Source organism: Astatotilapia calliptera, chromosome 11 (assembly GCF_964374335.1).
Source record: "Astatotilapia calliptera chromosome 11, fAstCal68.1, whole genome shotgun sequence".
NCBI lineage: Eukaryota > Metazoa > Chordata > Actinopteri > Cichliformes > Cichlidae > Astatotilapia > Astatotilapia calliptera.
Window position 1 is genome coordinate 8,248,379 of NC_137432.1, and position 20,841 is coordinate 8,269,219.

Below are 20,841 nucleotides of genomic sequence, written 5' to 3' on the forward strand. Positions count from 1 at the left end.
TTAAAATGGGGAGAGAAAAAAAGTGCTTCAGGAGCCATGTTTTTAAAATCTTCTGTCACAATAAAGTGGCTCGCACAGAGGCATCGCTCCGAAAATCTGTTACCAATAAAAGCAATAATGTTCACCTCGAACTACATACTAAACTTTAATGTTGCCAAGCAACTATGCTCTTATCTTCCACCTACATATTATGGGATGTGCAGGAAACTGCTTTTCCTGCCAGTGTGACTATAAAAAGAATGAATGTTAAAGCATCAGTTGTTCTGAGCACTTATGTTGATTGTAGGTTAATGGCTGTGGTTTCCCACAACAGCAGTTCTGTTCAGTATAGTACGCCTATTTCATAGCATATACCGTACTCAAAACCTCCTCAATGCAATGGAAGCTGCAAACACCCTCTTAAACACAAAGTCTGTAACATAACTCATCAAATCCATTCATTCAGGAAACCCAAACTTAAAGTTTTAATCTTTCTGAGACAAACCAAGGCTCTCATTCATTTACAGTATTCAACCGATTCTTTTACAGATTACCTTTTGTTTTGTTTTTCTTAGTTAAATCAATAAAGATATATCTCAGAGTATACGATACTCCACTAAAAAGTCAATTAGTTGCTTGTTGTGATGCCATGCAAGTCAATAAATCTTCAGTCAAGGCACACAGATTCCATCAAATCACTGAACAAATGAAACATCAAACAATTTACTGAACTCTTGGCATTAACTTGCATAGACTAAAACAGACCTCAGACCTCTATGTTGATCTTAGCAAAGCGGTAGTGCAAGGAGGTGGGGTTCCGAAGCAGCAGCTTTCCTTTGTGTTCGCTTGTCTGATTGAGGAGGGTATTAAGGAGCCCAGCAACACTCACAAATCCAAGAGCCTCCCCGCAGCCTGCAGACATGGAGAAGTCACCCTGAGTGACCCAGCCCACGGTCACCCGGGAGCAGTGAGAGGCAACACTGGGCAGAGGATCCGGCCACAGCCCTAGGACGAGGTCTGAGGAAGACTCCGAGAAGGATTTAGGGTCTTTGGATGCGTTGGTGTCTAAGTCAGAAGCAAAGATGAGGTCTGCCTTCTTGCCATCAGGCTTATCAGGAGTTACAGAGGGTGTTGCAGCCTTCTTAGGGTCCTTTTTTCTGCGTTTAATTCTGCCTTTAAAGTGGTCTCTGTGTGGTGGCTCCTGAGGACCGCCAGTTCCTTGTCGATTTCCTAGCGCCTTTAGGTCATCTGGAGTTGGCACGCATAACATGGCATGGTACTCCGGTTTGCCCTTTGACGGCAGCGACACATGCACCCACACCAGACTCATCGCATGTGCTGACAGGAACGACGTCACAGCTTCACAGCTGATAGGCGGTAGCTCGCCAACACGGCATGGCCTCTGACCTTTGGATGTTGTGGGTCTGCACCAGGCAGAAAGCAGCTTCAAAGCCTTTCTGTTCCTAGGAAGCAAAAAAGAAATTTGTTTAAAAAGCCCCATTTAAATCAGGTGATTAATACTAAAAGGAAAAGTAGCATTTTCATTGGCCCCATTAGCCATCCTCATAGACCAAATTTTGTTGGAGAACATTTTTAATGCCTAATGTTGAAAACAAAAAGGGAGCCAATGGACGGTGAAAATCAATCCAATTTTTTTCCCATAAAGTCAGTCATTACTCAAAGCTTATGTGATGGTTTTATGAGGATAGATGCTACTTTTCCCCTCCACTAATCACAGTGATGTATTGCAGCAATTTAAGGCTGGATGTACTTTGGGTATTCTCATCGGGGACATTATGATGAAAGGGGGGTAAGACTGGAGAAGCAGCATGCATCAAAGCTGTCAAAAGCAGCGATTGTGTCTCTTAATAAAAAATACAAAGAGGAGGAAAGAGATGATTGGAGTCCACGGCCTCCCAAAAACACAGCACATTAATCTCAAGGGACTCTAAAAAGTCTGCTGCATTAATATTTCTAAAAGTGCGATTTAGACGTGTGTGATAAAGGCACTTTGGGAGCACCAGTGCGTGTATGTTAGTGTACACGTCAGTACTGATAAAAGTTTATCTTCACTCTAAGAAAAGAACACCACAAACGTTTAAAACATGTACCTCAGTACAGTGAATCGGCTCGGAGGTTTTGTTATGCTGATCGCCTGTTGTGATGTCCTCTCCTCGGTCACAGCGTCAGCCTGCGCTGTGGTTCGTGTCTGGGTGCCTCCTTCCCGCACGATGATCTCCCACTCCTCTGCCAGCTGTTGCCAAGGGCAACAGAAAGGAGCCACACAGCCATGCTTAATGTAATTGGTCCTCTTGGCGGGTGGATGCCTACGGAGAGGTCAAAAGGGCAAACCTTGTCAAACCATTGGGCAACCTTGCCAATTTATGCAAGACATCACAAGTGTCGAGCAGTGGATAGAAGGGGACAAGCGACTTTATTAGCATCTCATCTGCATGGCGACAGAGATCCGCATTATGAAAATTAACTGGGTCACATCTTTGGAGTGCTTCCTCTTATCAAAACCTCTAATCTACTGCTGATCTCACCACTCAGGCTGTAGATTATGAATATTATTACCCCCGTTTATGACTTTACACTAAAAACAGAACACGGCGAAGAGTTTTTAGTTCCAATAAAGTCTCATTATCACCTCAGCTAATGTTTATGTAACTAAAAATATTTTACCATCACATTTGAAAGATTGCTTTTAACGTTGCCAGCAGTTAATTAAAACAAATTGGAGAAACATATCCAACATGTATAAACGACTTTGAGATTCTGGGCAAGTTCTTAAGATTCTGTTTTCTGTCTGCAGGCTGACATAGTAGTTAGACGCCAGAATAATATTACAAGATACACAAAAGCTTTGGCAGGACAAAACGTCCCCACTGAAAACGGACCTCACCATGTTTGATAAAAATTAATCACACACTGCATTAATATTTTTCTTCCTTCCCTACTCAGTATCCAGCTGACCTTTTAAACTTGTTCAGCAGCTCGGCCTCCTGCTCCTCCTGAAAACGCATGCCTGCGGGGCAGTCTGGATAATCACGGGGAAAGTGAGGCGCTGCTTTGTTTTGAGAGTGTTTCAGACTCATATTGAGTCCACCTATGCGAACTCCTCTGTACACCTGCAGGAGGGAGAAACGACACAGAAGAGATGGATTTTTAGCCGACTTCAGAGGTAAAGCAAATCTGAGGGCTTCAGTCAATTCAACTTTATTTATATAGCACAACAGTCACCTCAAGATGCTTCATTTTGTAAGGTAAAGGCCCTACAGTATTATAGCATATCTTACCAACATCACTCTACATTTTCAATAAAATGAGGAAGCAAATATAAAGTGAAAGCCTGAGAATCTCTGATATCACCATCTGGCTTATTTGCAACCAGTCTAGGTGATCAAGCCTTAAGCAGTTGGGTAGTAGGTTATCAGATGAAGGTGGTGTTATCGACATGTCAAGTGTGCTTCCTTTCATGCAGTTTAGGTTATTTGGGGGGGTTAAACCAAGAAAAAGATACATTGTTACATTTTTCATCTGCAAACCAACAGACAAACAAGAAAAAGAAGAAGTGACCATTATTAAATGTTTCTGCTTCTAATGTGCACATGTATGTTCTGTGGAGTCAGGATTCAAGGAAAAACAACTGATTATTAACTCTCAGAGCTTACAGTCCACAACAACTTGATGGCAAACAAGTGGAAATATAGTTACCAAGTGACCCTTTATTGTATTTTTATTTTTTTTTAAAACAGGCTAATTATAAGATCATTTCTTGAACAGCTGACAAGCAGATGTATTTTTCTATTCTATAGTTTTTTGATTTTATCATACACAAAGGGGGAAATGGTCATTTGATCTCCTGCAGAAACTGTAAGTTAGTTTAATTACAAAGAAATTAACAGCCTTTATTTTCATGGAGAGAGTTGGAACATGAACCAAAATCCAGAGGAAATAAATTACAAAAGTTATGCACCGTTTTACTGATTTACGAGTGAAATAGATGTGAAGTAAAACAGAACTTGCTTACTAGGTTTGCACTCATCTTTACAGCAGCTCTAAATGCTTTACATTTCTTGGCTGATTCTTGGTAACTCAAAGCATACGCTCCCTCCACAGACTTCATATTGAGGATTGAGAACTGGTTAGCTGTGATCTTAATGAGCTTCTTTTTTAGCCACGTTTGGGTAATGGTCATGCTGGAAGACCCATCCTTTAGCCGTTTTCATCCATGATTTTTATGCCAGAATTCTGGATCAAATACCATTTCACTCAATGACATGTAAATCAATTTATAACATATGTAATGCATTTATTCTTGATTTTTGGTTGATCTCCCCCCATTAAAATTAAACTTCCATAAAAACTGCTAGTACCTAGAAGACACAACTATGGTATCAATTTTAGATCCTATGTGGCCTTGTTGTCAAGTTACCACATTCACAAGATTGTCAGAAAACTTGACCTCTGAACTTGAGGTCAAGATGAGCCATATTCGAACTTGTCCAAGATTTTAATGGTATCAATTTATCGGATCCACACTGGCCACGGCGCAGGGTGATGACAAAATCCCATAAGTGTTTTTCAGCTGTGGAGGAACAGCAAAGAGAGCAAAGCTACAAATTCAGTATGGGATCAAATAATCATTCACCCCACTGTATCTGCTTTTGCCCCACTCAGGGTTCATACACATTTTTCAGGGTCAAATTCAAGCACTTTTTAAGCACATTCCAGGTCAATTTTCAAGCTTTTCCAGCACATTACCAAAATAGAAGAAAGCATGTTTCACTTTGCATCACCTCAGTAAGACCTTGTAAAAATTTTAACAAATCATCTTAGGTCGACTTAAATGTCTTTTGTCCCCCTTTTGTTAAAAGAGAAAAATGCAGCACACAAAAATAGTGAAAGAGGAAACGGTTGCCTTACATGCATATAGTGCACAAACTCAAAAATCACATTCCTCTTAAAAATTAAGATGTGCAAATGTGAACAAATCAACTTGTTAGAGATCTTCATCTCCACTGTAAATAAACAACCCAGAAAACAAGAAAACTGCACCAAACACCACAAACACCAACAAATTAATGTCTTCTCATCAGATATTGAAGCTTCTTTCCTGTGTGACATAAAAAAAAAAATAGGAGACAGATGTTTGTTTGTTTTTTTGTTCTTTTTAACTAGTTAAGCACCCACGCCCAGAAAAATGGTAAATGGCCTGTATTTGTATAGCGCTTTACTCAGTCCCTAAGAGCCCCAAAGTGCTTTACACGTTCAGTCATCCACCCATTCACACACACATTCACACACTGGTGATGGCAAGCTACATAGCTGTAGCTATAGCTACAGCTATGTAGCTATAGCTACAGCCACCCTGGGGCGCACTGACAGAGGCGAGGCTGCCGGATACTGGCGCCACCGGGCCCTCTGACCACCACCAGTAGGCAACGGGTGAAGTGTCTTGCCCAAGGACACAACGACCGAGACTGTCCAAGCCGGGACTCGAATCGGCAACCTTCCGATTACAAGGCTAACTCGTGAGCCACGATCGCCCAGTGGGGACATTTCATTTTCGAGCAGGAAGCTCCCCCTTTTTGTTATACCCTTTAGATCAGGGGGCGGCTCTTTAGTCCTTATAGTGCGGCTCCGCGTGGTTTGGGAAAATAAATTAGTATTTAGCTGAAGTGTATTTTATTTATGTTAGTTCTTTTTTTTTTTTTTAAACTTGTAGTTCTAAATTGGAAGATTATTGTGATTTTGCAATATACAAATAAAATTATATTTTGTTATTTTTTCATAGCTCAAAGTAAGCGTCACACTCGCGGAAGCCGGTGTACCCGGTGAAACGCCGTGCATTTATCGAGACTTTCAACCCCAGATAGGCCAATTATGGATCTTCGGCTCTTTGGGTCTTAAAGGTTGCTGACCCCTGCTTTAGATGAACAGAGTTTTTTAATTAAATACATATTCTTTAATAAATGTTCTCTTTTATAAAAAGTAGGATAATTTAAAATAACTTTTATTATAGCTCTATTGCATAGAAAAAAAAAACTGTCTTGTTTTCTGTTGTCTGTTATATAATATTAGGGATGTTTGTGACAATTAATTTCATAATCGGCTGGACTAACCAATAGTCCACAACTAGGAAACACTGAAATTTTAAGTTAAGTTTGAAAACAGTTTAAAAAACAGTTTTAAAAAAATACCCCATTCCAAAATGTCTTGTGACAATCTCATTGGCTTAGGGAGTGATGATTAGGGGTGGGTATCATTTAGGTTTTATCCGATACCGGTGCCAAACCGGTATTTTTGAAACCGTGCCGGTGCTTAAACGGTGCTCAAACCGGTGCTTAAAGAATGGAGAACACAAACTTTGTCCAAAAACCTCTCATGTTTAACTGTTTTCCACTTTTTCTTTGGTCATTTTAGCCTTTTTGGCCAGGGTGAAGGGAGTATCTGCCATCAAACAAGAAGACAGCCGTATGTAGCTATGATGATGTTTGCTAGTTCACCTTACATGCATTAACGTAATAACGTGGTTAGCCTACTCAACGTAAATTACACACGAACAACATTAAGCTACTCACGCAGAGAAGAACGGCTGCTGCTGCTACACTGGCAGGGCTAGGGGCCAGGACTCTACTCTTCGGGTTTTTGGGGGATGTTGCAAACTCCAGGTCTGATAACAGGCAACCCACGCGCAGTAGATGTGCACGGTGTGAGGTCTCGCAGCAAGCTATCAAATACGGCGCATTTCTCGGCTTTTAAAAAAAACCCGCTATGCGTCGCCAGGTGTTTCATCGGATTTGAGGTGTTACCTCCTTTGACAGTATCACAATATCAGCTTAAAGCACTTGTTGCAGGCTGCTGAGTTTGCATCTTTTGCTGTGAAGTACAGCCAGACTTTTGACCGCTTCGCCTTGGGCATTTTTAATCTGTAGCTCTGCTCTAAAAGAACGTACATACCTGGGCCCGCCTACTATCCTCGGAAACGTAAAATGATTGGCTAGAATCTAAAGTGTATGACATCTCAGGAAGAAAAAACACAGAAATAAAGCACCGAAATGTGCGCTGCTTTTCGGTCTGGTTACTACCGTTTATGACAGAACCGGACACCGGTACCCATCCCTAGTGATGATGTCATAGGGAGATCTTAAGAATCTTAGGTCCTTTGATGCGTTTCCTTATGTAGGGGTGAGAAACAGCAAGTTTTAGTTCGTTTTAGCAGCATCTGTGTTTGCAGCCTACAAACGTTCACCACAGAAACAAAGTCATCGTATTGAAACTCGAACATGTTTCCAAGAAAAAAAAACAAAAAACAACCAATTCAAAAAGATTACGCCGCCCCTCCTTCCTGGCGTGGCCGGCCAATTTCCCCAAATGGCGTGTCATCCTTCCAAAGGGCGTTAGAGGAGAGTAGGAAAGAAAACTACCTTCTCCAGAAAAAAATGCAACAAATTGAAGAAGAGAAACTTCAACTGGAGAACAAGTGTAGACGAATGGAAGCCCAAAATAAAGAGCTGGAAGACAGACAACAGCGCCAGCCGGACATAAAAATTATTAATGAGGGCTGGGGAATCAAGTTTGCTCAAACCCGAGAGCAGATTGTGCACCTCATTAAAGAAAACAGACAAAAGAGTGCAGAACTAAAAGAAATGACCAACCAGCTCAAAGACAATAAAACGATGACTGATAAGATACAGTCTAAAACTGCAAGAGTTTTGTAATCAGCTGGAGGACAAAGCAACTAAAGTGGAAGAAGAAAAGGACAAACTGGAGAAACGCTGCTCACAGATGCAGCAAAGGATCGAGCAAAATGCGAGAAACAACTCAGAGCTCGTTAAGGTGATTTTGGTGGAATATAATAACTTGAAGCGTGAAAACACTCAAATGCAGGCACAAAAACAACAACAAGACAAAATACATGAAGACCTGCAGCTCACGCTCCAAGAAATCCAGAAAAGAAATGAGCAGTTAGAAGACAAGCACAAAGAAGTGCAACAGAGAAATGCAGACATGCACAAGGACAAGCTGATACAGGAGGCAACATCCAAACAACTCCAAGACAAGCTTGAAGAACAACAAGCAACATTAGAAGAGGTGGAACAAAGATGTGAGAGACTTGAAAAGCAAAACACAGAAACAATTGATGAGTTGAGAAATCTCATCCTGGAGAAAAAAGCGCTCGTGGAAAAGTGCCTGAAAAAAAGAAAAAATGGTTCCACTTGTTCCGGAGGAGAGACGCTACTGCTTCCTCACCTGATGTAGCCTCGTCTTGCTCCACCTCTGTTAACCCCCCAACCAGTCCCAGCAGTTGACTGTCCACTCCTGGTTCCTGCCCGTTTAAAGGCAGTTTTTCCTCCCCACTGTCGCCAAGTGCTTGCTCAGAGGGGATTGTTGGGGTTTTCTCTCCTCTACCTTGTTTCTTCATTTACTTGCTTGTTTAACTTTTTTTTCAACTTATCTAAATAATAAACCATTTGAATTTATCCTTTGAGTATTTTTCATCTCATCTTTACAGAATTTTTCCAAAACACTTTCAAACATTCAGATCTGTCTTTTATTTTCTTCTTGAAACCTCCACTGTAACAAGAAATAAACCACACCACAGTGCACTGTGAAGCAAACTAAAACTCACTATATGAGTTCGCAGTACATCAACCCAACAACACAGTAAATAAGTAAACGTGGCAGCATTCGATTTAACCAAACCAAGTAGTGTGAAAGCACCCAAACCACTCCAAGGAAAAGTAAAAAAATACTCCAAAACGTATTACCAGTGGGATCCAGAAGGCCATCCCCCAGCCTTTGGGAAGCAACAGGTCCCATCCAGCACCCCACGAGCTCATCTCATGCCCAACCTGCTTGCCCGGCTGCTCAACAAGGAGAATGGGGACACGACCCTGCAGGGGAGTTGGGCTCAGCCTGGAGCCTGGCACCAGCACCTCACTCCTCATACGGTTCAGCTCCTGCAGGCGGTAACAGAAAGTGTAACAAGTAAGAGCCACATGTGCTCTTTCAGGAATGGAGAGGCTAACGCACGATACGACGACAATGCTAGTGGCGGGAGAATAAGCTACCTGCTCAGATATCTTGTTATCGGTGACATTGTCTCGCACAGACTGTTCCCAAATGAAACTCTGACAGCAAGGCTCTGGTACTCCCTCCAACATCAGCTTCCGCCTCTTCTCTTCGTCCACCTCTGGAAGAAACACACATACATGGCATACCCCTATATAACCAGCATCACTAATGTGAGGTGAGACAGAGTCCCTCGACCTCTGCTTTATGATCTAAAATTTTGATAAGCAGGTGATTTATCAATGATTTAATAAAAACAACAAAAAAAAAAAAACGTTGTTACATCTGCAGAGTTTTCATTTATGCAGCCAAAGTCATGTTTGCATCTCTCACACTGGGTTTGGCCTTAATAGAACTTGATTTGCCAAAATAATTCAAAACACAGAGCGTTAAAGTAATAACATATCACGGTGCAATGCAGCGCTCTGCTGGGAAACCTTGGGTCCTGGAATTTATGTGGATGTTACTTTAACATATACCACCCACATAAGCATCGGTGCAGACTAGCACACACCACCATGGCAACAGCAGGGCAGGTTGTTTTAATGTTGCAGCTGATTAGGGATGGCCACAGAGTGATCAATCATAATGTTATGCCCCTGTGGGTCCCATTTCACCACCGATTTACCAAAGAGAAGCAAAACACCCATCTAGTACAAGAAAATCTGTACTGTGTCTAGTCATCTGTATAGTCAATAAAGTCCAATATGAAGATTTAAACCTGACTTAGTTCAGATGCTAGACATCAAATATGCATTTTCTATAATAACTCAGTACTCCTACTGTAAAGCAGGATGAGGCAAAGAAAAATAGTACTGAGCAATATTACCCAGATATCACAGCAAACCTGTTTGTCAGAGCTCCACCCACATGAACAATAAAAGGTTCCCAATTTACACTTATTACAGCCTCATGATGCTGCGAAGCCATTAAGGCTGAGGGAAAATATAAAGGCATAAATTTATTAGCCAAGCAGTTCTATTTTTAATTGTAGAATTTTCCTGTTTATTCATATGTTCACATATTTTTTGTTGCTTTTCCCTCACAGTCTGAAATATGCCTGATGATCAACTTCCTACTGAAATTTGATAAAAGAAAAACTAGAAGCTAACAGCTTGATATAAGACATTGAATATCAAGTATAATAATTATGTTAAGATAACAAAAGAGACTTTTATTCTATTTTTCCATTTATGCAATGAGAATGGATCATGAATATGGTACATCCGATTTAAATCACTAAAGGGCCCTTTTAAAAACAGACCTCTTTCAAGCATCTTCTCATAAGTCAGCTGTTGTCAGTCACTAAGGGTGTGTTTCGAGTACAGGGTTCTGCCAGGATTCGAACCTGGAACATCTGCATGGCGAAGCAGAGGCTCCCCGGAGCACAGAACCAGATGTGTACTCACTGAAACAACCTCAGGACCAGAAACAACAGACTGACTCTCTGCTATGTCAGATTTTGCGGCAGGAGAGAAGCAACAGTGTCGATATACTGTGAGATGTACAAGTACTCGACTTTAAAACCCCTTTCCCCTCCTCCACCGTCATATCTGGTATATCTGATTTTACCTTGTGCCTGCTTTACACAAGGCAAAGCTTTAACTCTCTTTCTTGGTAAAGTGAGCCTCGGGTCATCCACAGTCAGACCCAGCACCGTGCCTGAGGGGAGCTCGGCGGTCGAATAGATGCCTATGTGAACGACAGTCAGGGTGAGACAGAAAAGCCTGGACACACAATCAACTAGCAAAATAAGTAATCAGGGATTTTAAAAAGTAGAGGAAAAACAAACCTTTCAGGATGTTAAAGATATCAGCTTGTTGTTGATGCAGAGTCATCTTGGCCTCATCTGAGCAGTGCTGAGGCCACCAGAGGGAGCACGTCTGGGATTTCGGCACTTCCTTGTTTACAAAAAACAAATTCAAGCATGAAGTGTAAATGAAAAACGCCTTTTGGGAACAATTCAAGTTAATAACATAGTACAGTTCTTACATCACAGCCTGTAGCAGCTTCTAAAGTGTCTACCAACACCGAATGGGACTGTGGTCCAATCAGCCGATAGCGTACAATCTCCATTGTGAGATCGCTGCACGCACACACACAAAGAATAAAGTGAATGAAACAATCATCAACATCTACAGTAAAATCCAATCTCCTAAATAAACGTTCAATCAAACGCTTCGGTTTGTTCCTGAAATGACACAAACTTTATAACTATTCCATTTGAGCTGGACCTCCAGCTCACTGGGGTGGAGCGTAATCTTGTTCCATCACCCAGGATCTTCTTTGCAGGGGGTCCAGTGGCATCTTTACAGCTACGCTTTCTCTTGGTTCCAGGTACCGGCTTGGCCTCAGGTGTGTTTTCAGGCTCTGACTCTGCCTCCAAGGTGGGATTAACCTCTACTGGTGCAGCCGGAGGTAATACAGCCTCACAACACTGACACACAGTTTGTAATTCAGGCAGAAGATCCTGGAAGGAGGATACCGTATATGGAATTAACAGTCCTGCTGGAGTCATTTGTAAATGTAATAATATCAAGTAAAAATTCGAAAGGCCAACCATAAAAATAATTTACAACCAGCAGACCTCTAAAACCAGTCACACCTGCTTAAGAGTGGGATGAGCCCAGATCCACAGCTGCCTGTGCACTGAGCCCTGTGTGCGGGGTCTCCAGAGGAAGGTGACGGGCCCCAGGGGCTGTGAGGGGTACCGTCCAGCTCTGTACACCATGACACTGCCCTGTCTCCTTCCTGACAGACACAGTGCTGCAGCAAACGTAGGGCCTAGAAAAGAAAAGAAAAGGCATATAACTACACTACTTAAACTAAATGTGTAAGTTAGCAGGAGTTGCTGATAAAAACCCGTCTGGTTCTTTTGCCATCAGAACTATTGTCTGAAGGCAAAGAGAGAAGCCCAACGGAAAACCTCAATTATTTCTTACCTGCTTCCTTGCTGGTCAGCTGTGAAAGAGCAGCTAGAAGCTTGTCTTCGTCCCCCTGCAGCTCTATGCAGCAGTAATAAGAGAGATCCTGAGCAGAGATAATGCAAAATGTAAGCTGATGTTCCAGACAGCGACATTACAGTACGTAAAAACAAATTATTCACAGAGTCTGTGTGAACAGCAGGTGGTTACCTGTAGGAGGCAGTGGCTGCTCATTGCTCTGTAGCAAGCCCGGTAGCATTTGTATGTGGGCCTGTCCCCGAGGCAGTAACCCCACTTTTTAACCATGTGGAAGCGCTTGGCGTGCCAAATGTGCGTTTCTAGCCAAATGTTCTTCCGCTGACGGCGATTGAACTCCAGCAGCAGGTTTCCGTGACGCCGCCGGGCCTTGCGGCTCTTGCTCTTTGCTTGCTCCTTCTTCTTTTTGGAGCCAGCCTGGAGGCCCTTCTCCCGCTGACAGAGGAAGGACAAGTGAGTGGACATGTCCCAGGTACTCAGAGTGGAGGACTTTGTATATAAAACAAGGGTATGGAGGTGTTTGTGAGACATTCAAGTGCTGAAAATAAAATACGTCCAGAAATTTACCATTCTGTTGGCCACCTCTCTCAGTCTGTGAGGAAGCCGCTTGGTGTTGTGGCTCATGGCTCGTCTCCTCATGTGTTTGGGCAGAGCTTCAAACACACGGCTGCTGCTTGTGGTCTTTCTGACAGCTTTCAACATGGCGCTCACCTCTGCAGCCCTGGCCCTTGCAAAAGCTCCAGCTGAGTGAGGAAGGTAAAGATGGAGATGGAAGTCATTCACTGGACGGTCTCTGTTCATGAATACCTTTACAATTCATTTCTTTCATGACTGTCTATGCTCTGAATTAAACTTAATATGTAAAAAATGGGGATAGGTTAATTGGATAATCCAAATTGTCACTAGGTGTGAATGTGCGAGTAAATGTGAGTGTGAATGGTTGTCTGTCCCTGTGTGTTAGCCCTGCGACAGACTGGCGACCTGTCCAGGGTGTACCCTGCCTCTCGCCCTATGACAGCTGGGATAGGCTCCAGTGCCCCCCGCGACCCTGAAAAGGAGAAGCGGAAGCGAATGGATGGATGGATGTAAAAAATGTTGAGATTTTACCAGTGACGTATTTGGGCATCTCCTTAGTGTAGCCACCACCATCTTTATGATGTCCACGGACCCATCCGCTCTGGTGGGGAGTTTTCTTCTGCCTTTCTGTAGAGGGGTGCACCTCCGAAAGACCACCTTTGAGAGGATCAGCATTTTTTCCTGTCGGGGTCAAACAAAAGTGAGAGTGAGTCAAGTGTGGTCTGCCTCTACAAATGCGTGAAAACTCGCCCAACTTAATAAGGCATCTAACATCTTTGTCCTCTTGTTTATTCTGTTTTCACATGAATCTCATCATAGAAACAACCTTAATAAGAAGGGATTCCTCCCTTGGAAAAAATATGTTCCCTATATTCACTGTATGAACAACACATGACAGAGGAAGATGAGGAACTAGAAAGACAAAAATTTGGAGGGCACTTAAAAAAAGTTTTAAAGAAAAAAAAAAAAAATCATAAGAACCAAGTGACAGACAGTCCATAGGGAAGACTCACAAAATCTTGAGATACTCCTACCAGAGGTGCAACAAAACAAAGCAACAGTAATAATTTTCTCGAAGGTCTCTTACACATGAAATAAATTCTTGCATAAAGTTATTAATGTCAATTGGAAAAAGCTATGTTAAACAGGAGGTGCTAGACCTGAACTCAGGTTATTTCACTATAAATGCTCTGATTTGTCCCAAATTAAGTGTGACCATGGACAAGGGGGTCCTCTAGATGCCCGAAATGCCCTCTAGATGTCCTTTGGACAGAGGCGGTGCCTTACGACACCAACTGTCTGCCATCCATAATCCAGTTTTGAGATCCCTTTCCAGACGCCCTAACGCCCACTCACATCCTTGGTCATCTGACCTCAGTAAGTCACATGACAGGGTGGGGCTAGTTTTCACAGTGGGTTCACCCAAAACCTTGGCTGATTGTGACCCACACCCGTTTTCACACCTTGGCTCATGTGATTACGTAAAGGATTAATAGGGGGTCCATGACCCTCTTTGGGGGGGGGGGGGGGGCACTCCCATAGGGCTTAAAATCTGGGACTCTCCACCATTTGACCCTAGAACTGAAAAAGCTTCTCAGATGAAACGTCTTCAAGAAACTTAAAGAAGTCCAGACGCTTTTCTTTCCAGGCTCCTTAGACTATGATGAGCTGGATGATTGAGAACCTTCACAGACAGATGCAGTCCTATAAATGCATACATGTACATAAGTACTCAAAGCCTTTGCTCAGGACTTTGTTGAAGCACCTTTGGCTGCAATTACAGCCTCAAGTCTTTTTGAGTTTAAGCTCTGCACACCTGTTTTTGGGCAGTTTCTCTTATTCTTTTTTGCAGACCCCCAAGCTCCATCAGGCTGGATGGGGATCAGTTATGTTTGTTATCTTGGATGTGTGCTTAGGGTTGTTGTCCTGTTGGAAGATGAACCTTCATCCCAGTCTGAGGCCCAGAGCGCTCTGGAGCAGGTCAGCATAAAGGATGTCTCTGTACACTGCTGCACATGTACAAACATCCCCCAGCATGATGCTGCCACCACCATGCTCCACTGTCGGGATGGTACTGGCCAGGTGATGAGTGGTGAATTTACCACAGGTGGGCTCCAATCAGCTATGAAAACAGTCGATCAGTTGAAACAGGATGCACTTGAACTTGACTGTGTGTCATGGCAAAGGCTGTGAATACTCATCTACAAGTTATACCTTTGTTTTTAGTAGATTTGCAAGAATTTCAAGCAAGCTGTTTCACTTTGTCATTATCAGAGATGTCATGTACAATTTAGTCCATTTTGGAATAAGGCACAACTAACATGTTTTCATGAGTCTTCCATGACAACACATGGAACAAGTGACACACTGTGAATACTTTCTGGACGCACTGCATGGCAAGTAGCAGAAATATCAGATATGACATATATCCATTTACTTAGACAGGAAGAATGTTCTGTTGTGTTTGATATTTAATGTATAGCTATATCAGATACAGTCATGTATGACCTTATCTTTCAAGTATGTATGATACAGTCCAAGGAGAGCAAAACTGTTCAGTTCACCTTGGCTTTATTCTGCTTATGTGGTTCATATTATCTGCCGATTTAACTATTTTGGCAGTAAATTTTTATACAAGAATCCATTTCATACGTGGAAGAAAACACATGTGTGCTTTGTTCTGCATTACTGTAGGGGACTCGCTGGCCGTTCTTCCAGTTTAATATGTAATAGGCTACGTGAAATAACCAGGGAAGGCAAGAGTACCGGTGCCAGGGGCGTCTGCTCCATTCTGTGTGCTGCTCTCCACGTTAGATGAAGAAGATGGATACTGCACACTGGCGGGCTGATTTCTCATCTTCTTCTCCCGCATTTTGACTTTAGCCGCAGACATTTTCTGTAAGATACAATAAGACGCTTGAGACCTCGCTATGTGAGCACCTTCTAACCCAAACAGTTGAATGCTGAGCTAAAACGCAGGCTTGCTAGCAACGTTACCTGGCGTAAAGTTGGGGAGTTGTTTTAACTAACAAAACCAAAGCAAAAACATTTCTATACCAAACGTACAGAGGAATTACACTTCATAAGGTTACCTCAAGGTTCCCCAGTGTGATGTGTGTCAGAAACGCTGTTCCAGCTGCAGGGACCCTCTAGTTTTACGTTTAGCAACCATGTGAGGTTTCCTCACGCTGGTGCTGGTCTTGTTTGCTTCCGGATATGACGTGTTCAGGGGGCTTTGTAGAGTATTCGCGCGTCAACAAAAAAATCCAATAAAAACCAAGGTACGTTTTCGTAAGATTATGTGATATGTTGTCACTATTGTCTCTTACTTGAGTTTTAAAATGTCTGAAGTGACCAGTTTTGGAACTAAAATCTGTAAAGGCAAATGTGTTTGCGCATGTGATATGTCTTTTACGGTAAAGTAGCTCTGACGTCCTTCTGACATCAGCGCTTTTTCTGCTTGCAGCCTTCTGTTGTACAACTTACTTCTTTCACTTGGGCCGATAGATTTCCAGTGAAATGGCTGCACTAATCAGGAGGATTATCAGCACAGCTAAAGCTCCTGCTGCTATCGGTCCGTACAGGTGAGAAGAGCTTTGAATCATTGCCCTAAGGTTAAAGTTGCAGCTGGCACACACCTGCCGCAGCACCAACCTACATTACATTTGGACTGTTAATAGCACTGACTGCCAATTCATTGATGACACACCACGACTTTTTTTGCTTAATCTGGTAATACAGCTATACTGAGTTCACTGTTTCGTCCATAAGATTGCTGCTGGGAGAGGTGGGATAGCATATGCTCTCAGAGCTTTTGGGAGCAAAGTTCAGATTTTTGGATGCTGCACTTTAAACTCTACACACCACTAAAATGTTAAACAGCAAACTGTGCCCGAGGTTTTTCAATACTTTAGTCTGCCATTAATTAAATTCAGTTTAATTTTATTTATATGACGTCAAATCACGACACCAGTCGAGTTTTTTTTTATATTGTTATAAATGGTAAAGAGCCTAAAATAATACAGAGAAGACCCCAAACAATCAAACGACCCTCCTGATCCAGCTCTAACTTAAGTTTAAGCCTAATCCTAAAAGCAGAGAGGGTTTCTGTCGCTCACATCTGCACAGAGAGCTGGTTCCACAGAAGAAGGGCCTGGAAGCTGAAACCTGTGCTTTGAAACATTGTAGGAAACACAGTTATCCCAGTTGTCTGAGAGCAAAGTGCTCTATTGGGGTGATATGATACAATGCTCAACTGAAGGCTTTTTAGGTAGTTTTTAGGACATCCATATAATAATGAGTTACAATAGTCCCACCTAGAAGAAATAAATGCATGAATTATTTTCAGCATCACTCTGAGACATGATGCTTCTAATTTTACAGTTACTGTACAAATGCAGGTAAGCAGTCCCAAACATATGTTTAATAGGGGCACAGAAAAATGACTTCAAGACTCCTCACAGGTATAGAGAGTGTTCTCTTTATCGAGAAAAGAAGCTGTGTATATATTATTAAAACAGGGAAGATGCATAAATGCAATTTTATGAATCTATTATTCAAAAGGAAATAAACATCAAAAAACAACCCTCAGTTAAAACCCTACACATGGAGAGATAAGTGACGTAATAGTCAAGCAAATATACAACTTTTTTAACCTCACTTCCTTCATTATTAGTAAATCTTTACTTAGCAAAGATCAGCAGAAAGGACAATAAGATTTAACACTGTGAATGAAATAAACCCAGAGTAGCTAAGTCTTTGTCTTTGCATGTTTGTGTGTGTTTTCCAGCCAAGCAGTGGTGGTGGATCGAACCATGTATATTTCAGGACAGCTGGGAATGGACCCTGCCAGTGGACAGCTGGTGGAAGGTGGTGTTCAGGCTCAAACCAGACAGGTGACACTGGAATCCCCATCATCACTGATTCATTCTTTCATTCATTCATGAACATGGAGTACAGCGACACTTGAAAGCGATCCAGATATCAGTAGATGTTCCTAATTCCTAACTGCTGAGATAATTGCAATGGAGTTGAGCTCACAACCAAGCCATTGGGAGGCTGCTACAGTGTGAATAAATGCAGTCCATTATTTAAAAGAAAATCTAGTGACAATGCTTTTAAAAATAGTGCCTTTTGAAAAAACCCACCAGTTTTCCTGCGGGAGACCAATTCCAGGTTAATTCCTTAATTCTCTGTAATGCTGCAGAATAAATTTAAGACTGGTCTAACGCATCCTTCCTACAGGCTGAATGAGGATCTGAAAGTCATCCCAAAGTGAGAATTACTTTTGCACAATCGTGTACATGACTTCTGTTTCTTCAGGCTCTGGTGAATATGGCTGAAATACTCAAGGCTGCTGGGTGTGGTTACACCAACGGTGAGAGAGCCTTGCCTTTCTTTGCATGTGCACAGGACAATTCTTTCAACTTTTCAACCACAGACCCGATCATGCACTATTTTCTTTCTTTTCTTGTTACTTCCTGAAGTTGTCAAAACCACAGTGCTCTTAGCCGATATGAACGACTTCACCAGTGTCAATGACGTGTACAAGCAATGTGAGTATCAATGATTCAGTCATTAACGTGTATCAGTATGTGTTTGGAGTTATCTGCTGCTGTTGGCTTTCATTTTGCAATACAACGTTAGCCACCAGGTGTCAGCACAGTCCAGACGACGTACAGCGCTGCTGCATAACAAGCAGATTTTATAGACTCTTTAATTTTCCAGTAATGTATTCACCCAGAAGGCCTTTACAATAACTCAACTACGGCTTCAATTTGCCTCTTTATATTCTAAATATGCTGTGGAAACTCCAGAGCAAGTTGAATTATGAAATAAATATTCAGAAACACAGGGGCAGAAACACTCGCAGGGAACGCTGACATTTGCTGAGTCACTTAGCAGAGTGAAACCTGAGCTTCCCCCACCAACGGGTCTTAATCTTAATCTAAATGTCAGACGACAGACTGCCACATCTGACATTCCATAGATTAAATTTTAAAAAAAGTTTAAGTCTATTCACAAAGCCCCCATATCCATTTCATTGTTTAAGTAGTATGGTAGAAAAGATAGCTGGGCATTTTTCTAATGCCAGTTAATTCAGGTATTGCTCCTACAATCAACTGATCCAAGCACCCAGGTTGATGCACTCTGTGTTGAGTCCATTATCCGTGATTACATCAGTACAGTCAAATCAGATTATTCTTTCAGTCCACCTCTGTCTTTAAAGGCCCTGCACCAAGTCACAGGTGTTTTCACTTTATTCTGGTTGATTAGGCTTTTGCTATGGTTGAAGTTGGGTGCAGCTATGCTGCTGTTACATGAACCGACAAGAACAACAATGGCATAAATTCTGCTGCCTGAGCAGAGGCCTGTACTACAAAACAGGAACTCATCTTATCCAGGTAGCTTTGGGGTTAACCCCAGGTTTTCTGTACCACAAATGTGGTCACTTCTTACCAGGGTACATCGCCATGGTAACTTGTGCTTCCATATTAGAGGTCAACAGGTATGAAATCACCACCTACTGACCAGTCAAGTCTCCAGAAAATAGCGTCACCATTACTTGAAGATCCCTCAGACCTCTGAGAATAGGAGTGTCTAAAGTTTTTTAATAGCATCAGTAATAAATACCTCGATCGGGAAACCCTTGGTTAACTCAGTGAGTGGATAACCAGCTTTGTGATCACGAGTGTTAGGTTCAGTGAATCCAGATAACAGAGAGATAACCAGAGATAACTTTGTAGTGCAGTGCCCAGCACAATCAAGGACACTCTGTAGTAACTCATTAATGTGTCTTAATTATTGCTGCGGCTTTTCATTGTAATACATTTCCCATTGTGCATCTAATAATGTGTTGTTTTGGTTTTTGTACTGATGAAACTGTGTGAATATATATGATAATTATACACTGAATTTTAGATATTTGATGTATATTGTGTCTAATATGTGTGAACATAGTTAAATTGTTGTGCAGATTAAAATTGTCACAAAGACAAATGTTCTGTTGATTCAGTGCTATTTGCAGGTTTATGTAAATCCAAAAGTGTAACTAATAAGATGAATAACTGCTTGTTCAAGCTGACTGATGATGACGTAGAGCCCTGATTTGTGTACTCGCACACCTGTGTTTCTCCTACTCTGACAGTCACTATAAAGAGCTTGCTTGGTTTATCAGTTGATATAAAGGCATGTCAGACAAGGACAACACTATAAATGCCAGGTACCAGTAGTTAATTGGCTGCTTTGCAGTCCTGTAAGCTTCTGTAGATTCTGTATCTGTGAGTCATTGAAAGTCTGTATGTGTAAATGTGTTGGTGGCCTAACTCAGCTGCTTTCTTTAGTCTTTAGCACCAACTTCCCAGCCAGGGCTGCCTATCAGGTCGCTGCTCTCCCTCGAGTGAGTACTTGACAAAGACTTTTTATGCAGTTATTCTTTTGTGCTTTGAACCCAACAGAAAACCACAATTCTCACCGTACTGATGCTGTCTCTTTCTCCAGGGTGGACTGGTTGAAATTGAAGCAATTGCTGTTTTGGGCCCTCTGACCGACACTTCCTAACAAGTACATTAAACAAGCAAAAACTAGAAAGAGCTAAAACCACTGAAAAGTGTGAAACTGATGTAATTATAGGTCTAGTATTATCAGCGATTTAGCGCTGTTTTAACATGCCACAGGTCACCTAGCAGACTAACAGCAGTCAGGTGTGGAGCACTTTCTCCTCCCTCACTGACAATGATGAAATGTATTTGAAGACAGCACTGCATTTTAAACCCACTCTGCTCACATTTCACTTACAATAGCTGAGAAGTACCTAAGCTTGTTTGTTGGATTGGATTACACTACCGTCCTGTGTTGTCATCATGACAGTGTATCCTCTCTCTTTGTACCAGGTGATAGATGATCGAGCATAACTGAATAATAAAAGGTTTTAATTTTCCTTAATTGCTTCTTAATGTCAAGAAAACCGCCTGTAGATGATCACTGTAATCTCACATTGTCTCATGTACACTAAAAAGTCCTCAGCAATTCTGCAATAACTATGAACAGAGTTTGTTTAACAGGGTTAACCCATGCCAGAATGGGTTGTTTATTTGCAGGCTTGCAAACCCATAAAGAACTATATGATTTGATTAACTCCTGTTGGATTAATGTGTCTGAATCACTCAGTATACTTTGGGGCTAAATAAAAACCTTCAGCCTGTTGGAACTGCACAACGCAAACTGATTTTTAAAACAGCAGTTC

General features: G+C 41.9%; 2 protein-coding genes across 2 annotated transcripts; one reads left to right on the plus strand and one right to left on the minus strand.

Annotated features, from left to right (window-relative positions):
• Positions 1-440: 440 nt before the first annotated feature.
• pop1 (POP1 homolog, ribonuclease P/MRP subunit) lies at positions 441-15,826 on the minus strand. The gene is made up of 16 exons (XM_026184230.2): positions 15,689-15,826; positions 15,363-15,492; positions 13,128-13,277; positions 12,588-12,763; positions 12,195-12,455; positions 12,003-12,090; positions 11,666-11,844; positions 11,268-11,530; positions 11,053-11,146; positions 10,853-10,961; positions 10,633-10,752; positions 9,060-9,181; positions 8,757-8,948; positions 2,956-3,110; positions 2,091-2,306; positions 441-1,442 (listed from the first exon to the last, which is right to left on the minus strand). Exons 2-16 carry the CDS (start codon positions 15,487-15,489, stop codon positions 746-748), a joined length of 2,949 nt encoding a protein of 982 aa, XP_026040015.2. The 5' UTR covers positions 15,490-15,492; positions 15,689-15,826; the 3' UTR covers positions 441-745.
• LOC113032469 (2-iminobutanoate/2-iminopropanoate deaminase) lies at positions 15,823-20,535 on the plus strand. Its single transcript, XM_026185410.2, has 7 exons — positions 15,823-15,877; positions 16,063-16,180; positions 17,386-17,491; positions 17,919-17,973; positions 18,083-18,151; positions 19,940-19,995; positions 20,097-20,535. Exons 2-7 carry the CDS (start codon positions 16,116-16,118, stop codon positions 20,154-20,156), a joined length of 411 nt encoding a protein of 136 aa, XP_026041195.2. The 5' UTR covers positions 15,823-15,877; positions 16,063-16,115; the 3' UTR covers positions 20,157-20,535.
• The last annotated feature ends 306 nt before the right edge of the window (positions 20,536-20,841 follow it).

What these genes read in the sequence shown, in the direction of transcription:
- pop1 (XM_026184230.2), bottom strand. Translation starts at nt 15,489, where the DNA reads ATGTCTGCGGCTAAAGTCAAAATGCGGGAGAAGAAGATGAGAAATCAG. An exon ending in AAGCTGCTACAGGCTGTGAT is followed by an intron (nt 10,962 to 11,052) that starts GTAAGAACTGTA and finishes TTTGTAAACAAG; the next exon opens with GAAGTGCCGAAATCCCAGAC. An exon ending in TATCTTTAACATCCTGAAAG is followed by an intron (nt 10,753 to 10,852) that starts GTTTGTTTTTCC and finishes TCGTTCACATAG; the next exon opens with GCATCTATTCGACCGCCGAG.
- LOC113032469 (XM_026185410.2), top strand. Translation starts at nt 16,116, where the DNA reads ATGGCTGCACTAATCAGGAGGATTATCAGCACAGCTAAAGCTCCTGCT. An exon ending in TTCAGGCTCAAACCAGACAG is followed by an intron (nt 17,492 to 17,918) that starts GTGACACTGGAA and finishes CTGTTTCTTCAG; the next exon opens with GCTCTGGTGAATATGGCTGA. An exon ending in AGGTCGCTGCTCTCCCTCGA is followed by an intron (nt 19,996 to 20,096) that starts GTGAGTACTTGA and finishes CTCTTTCTCCAG; the next exon opens with GGTGGACTGGTTGAAATTGA.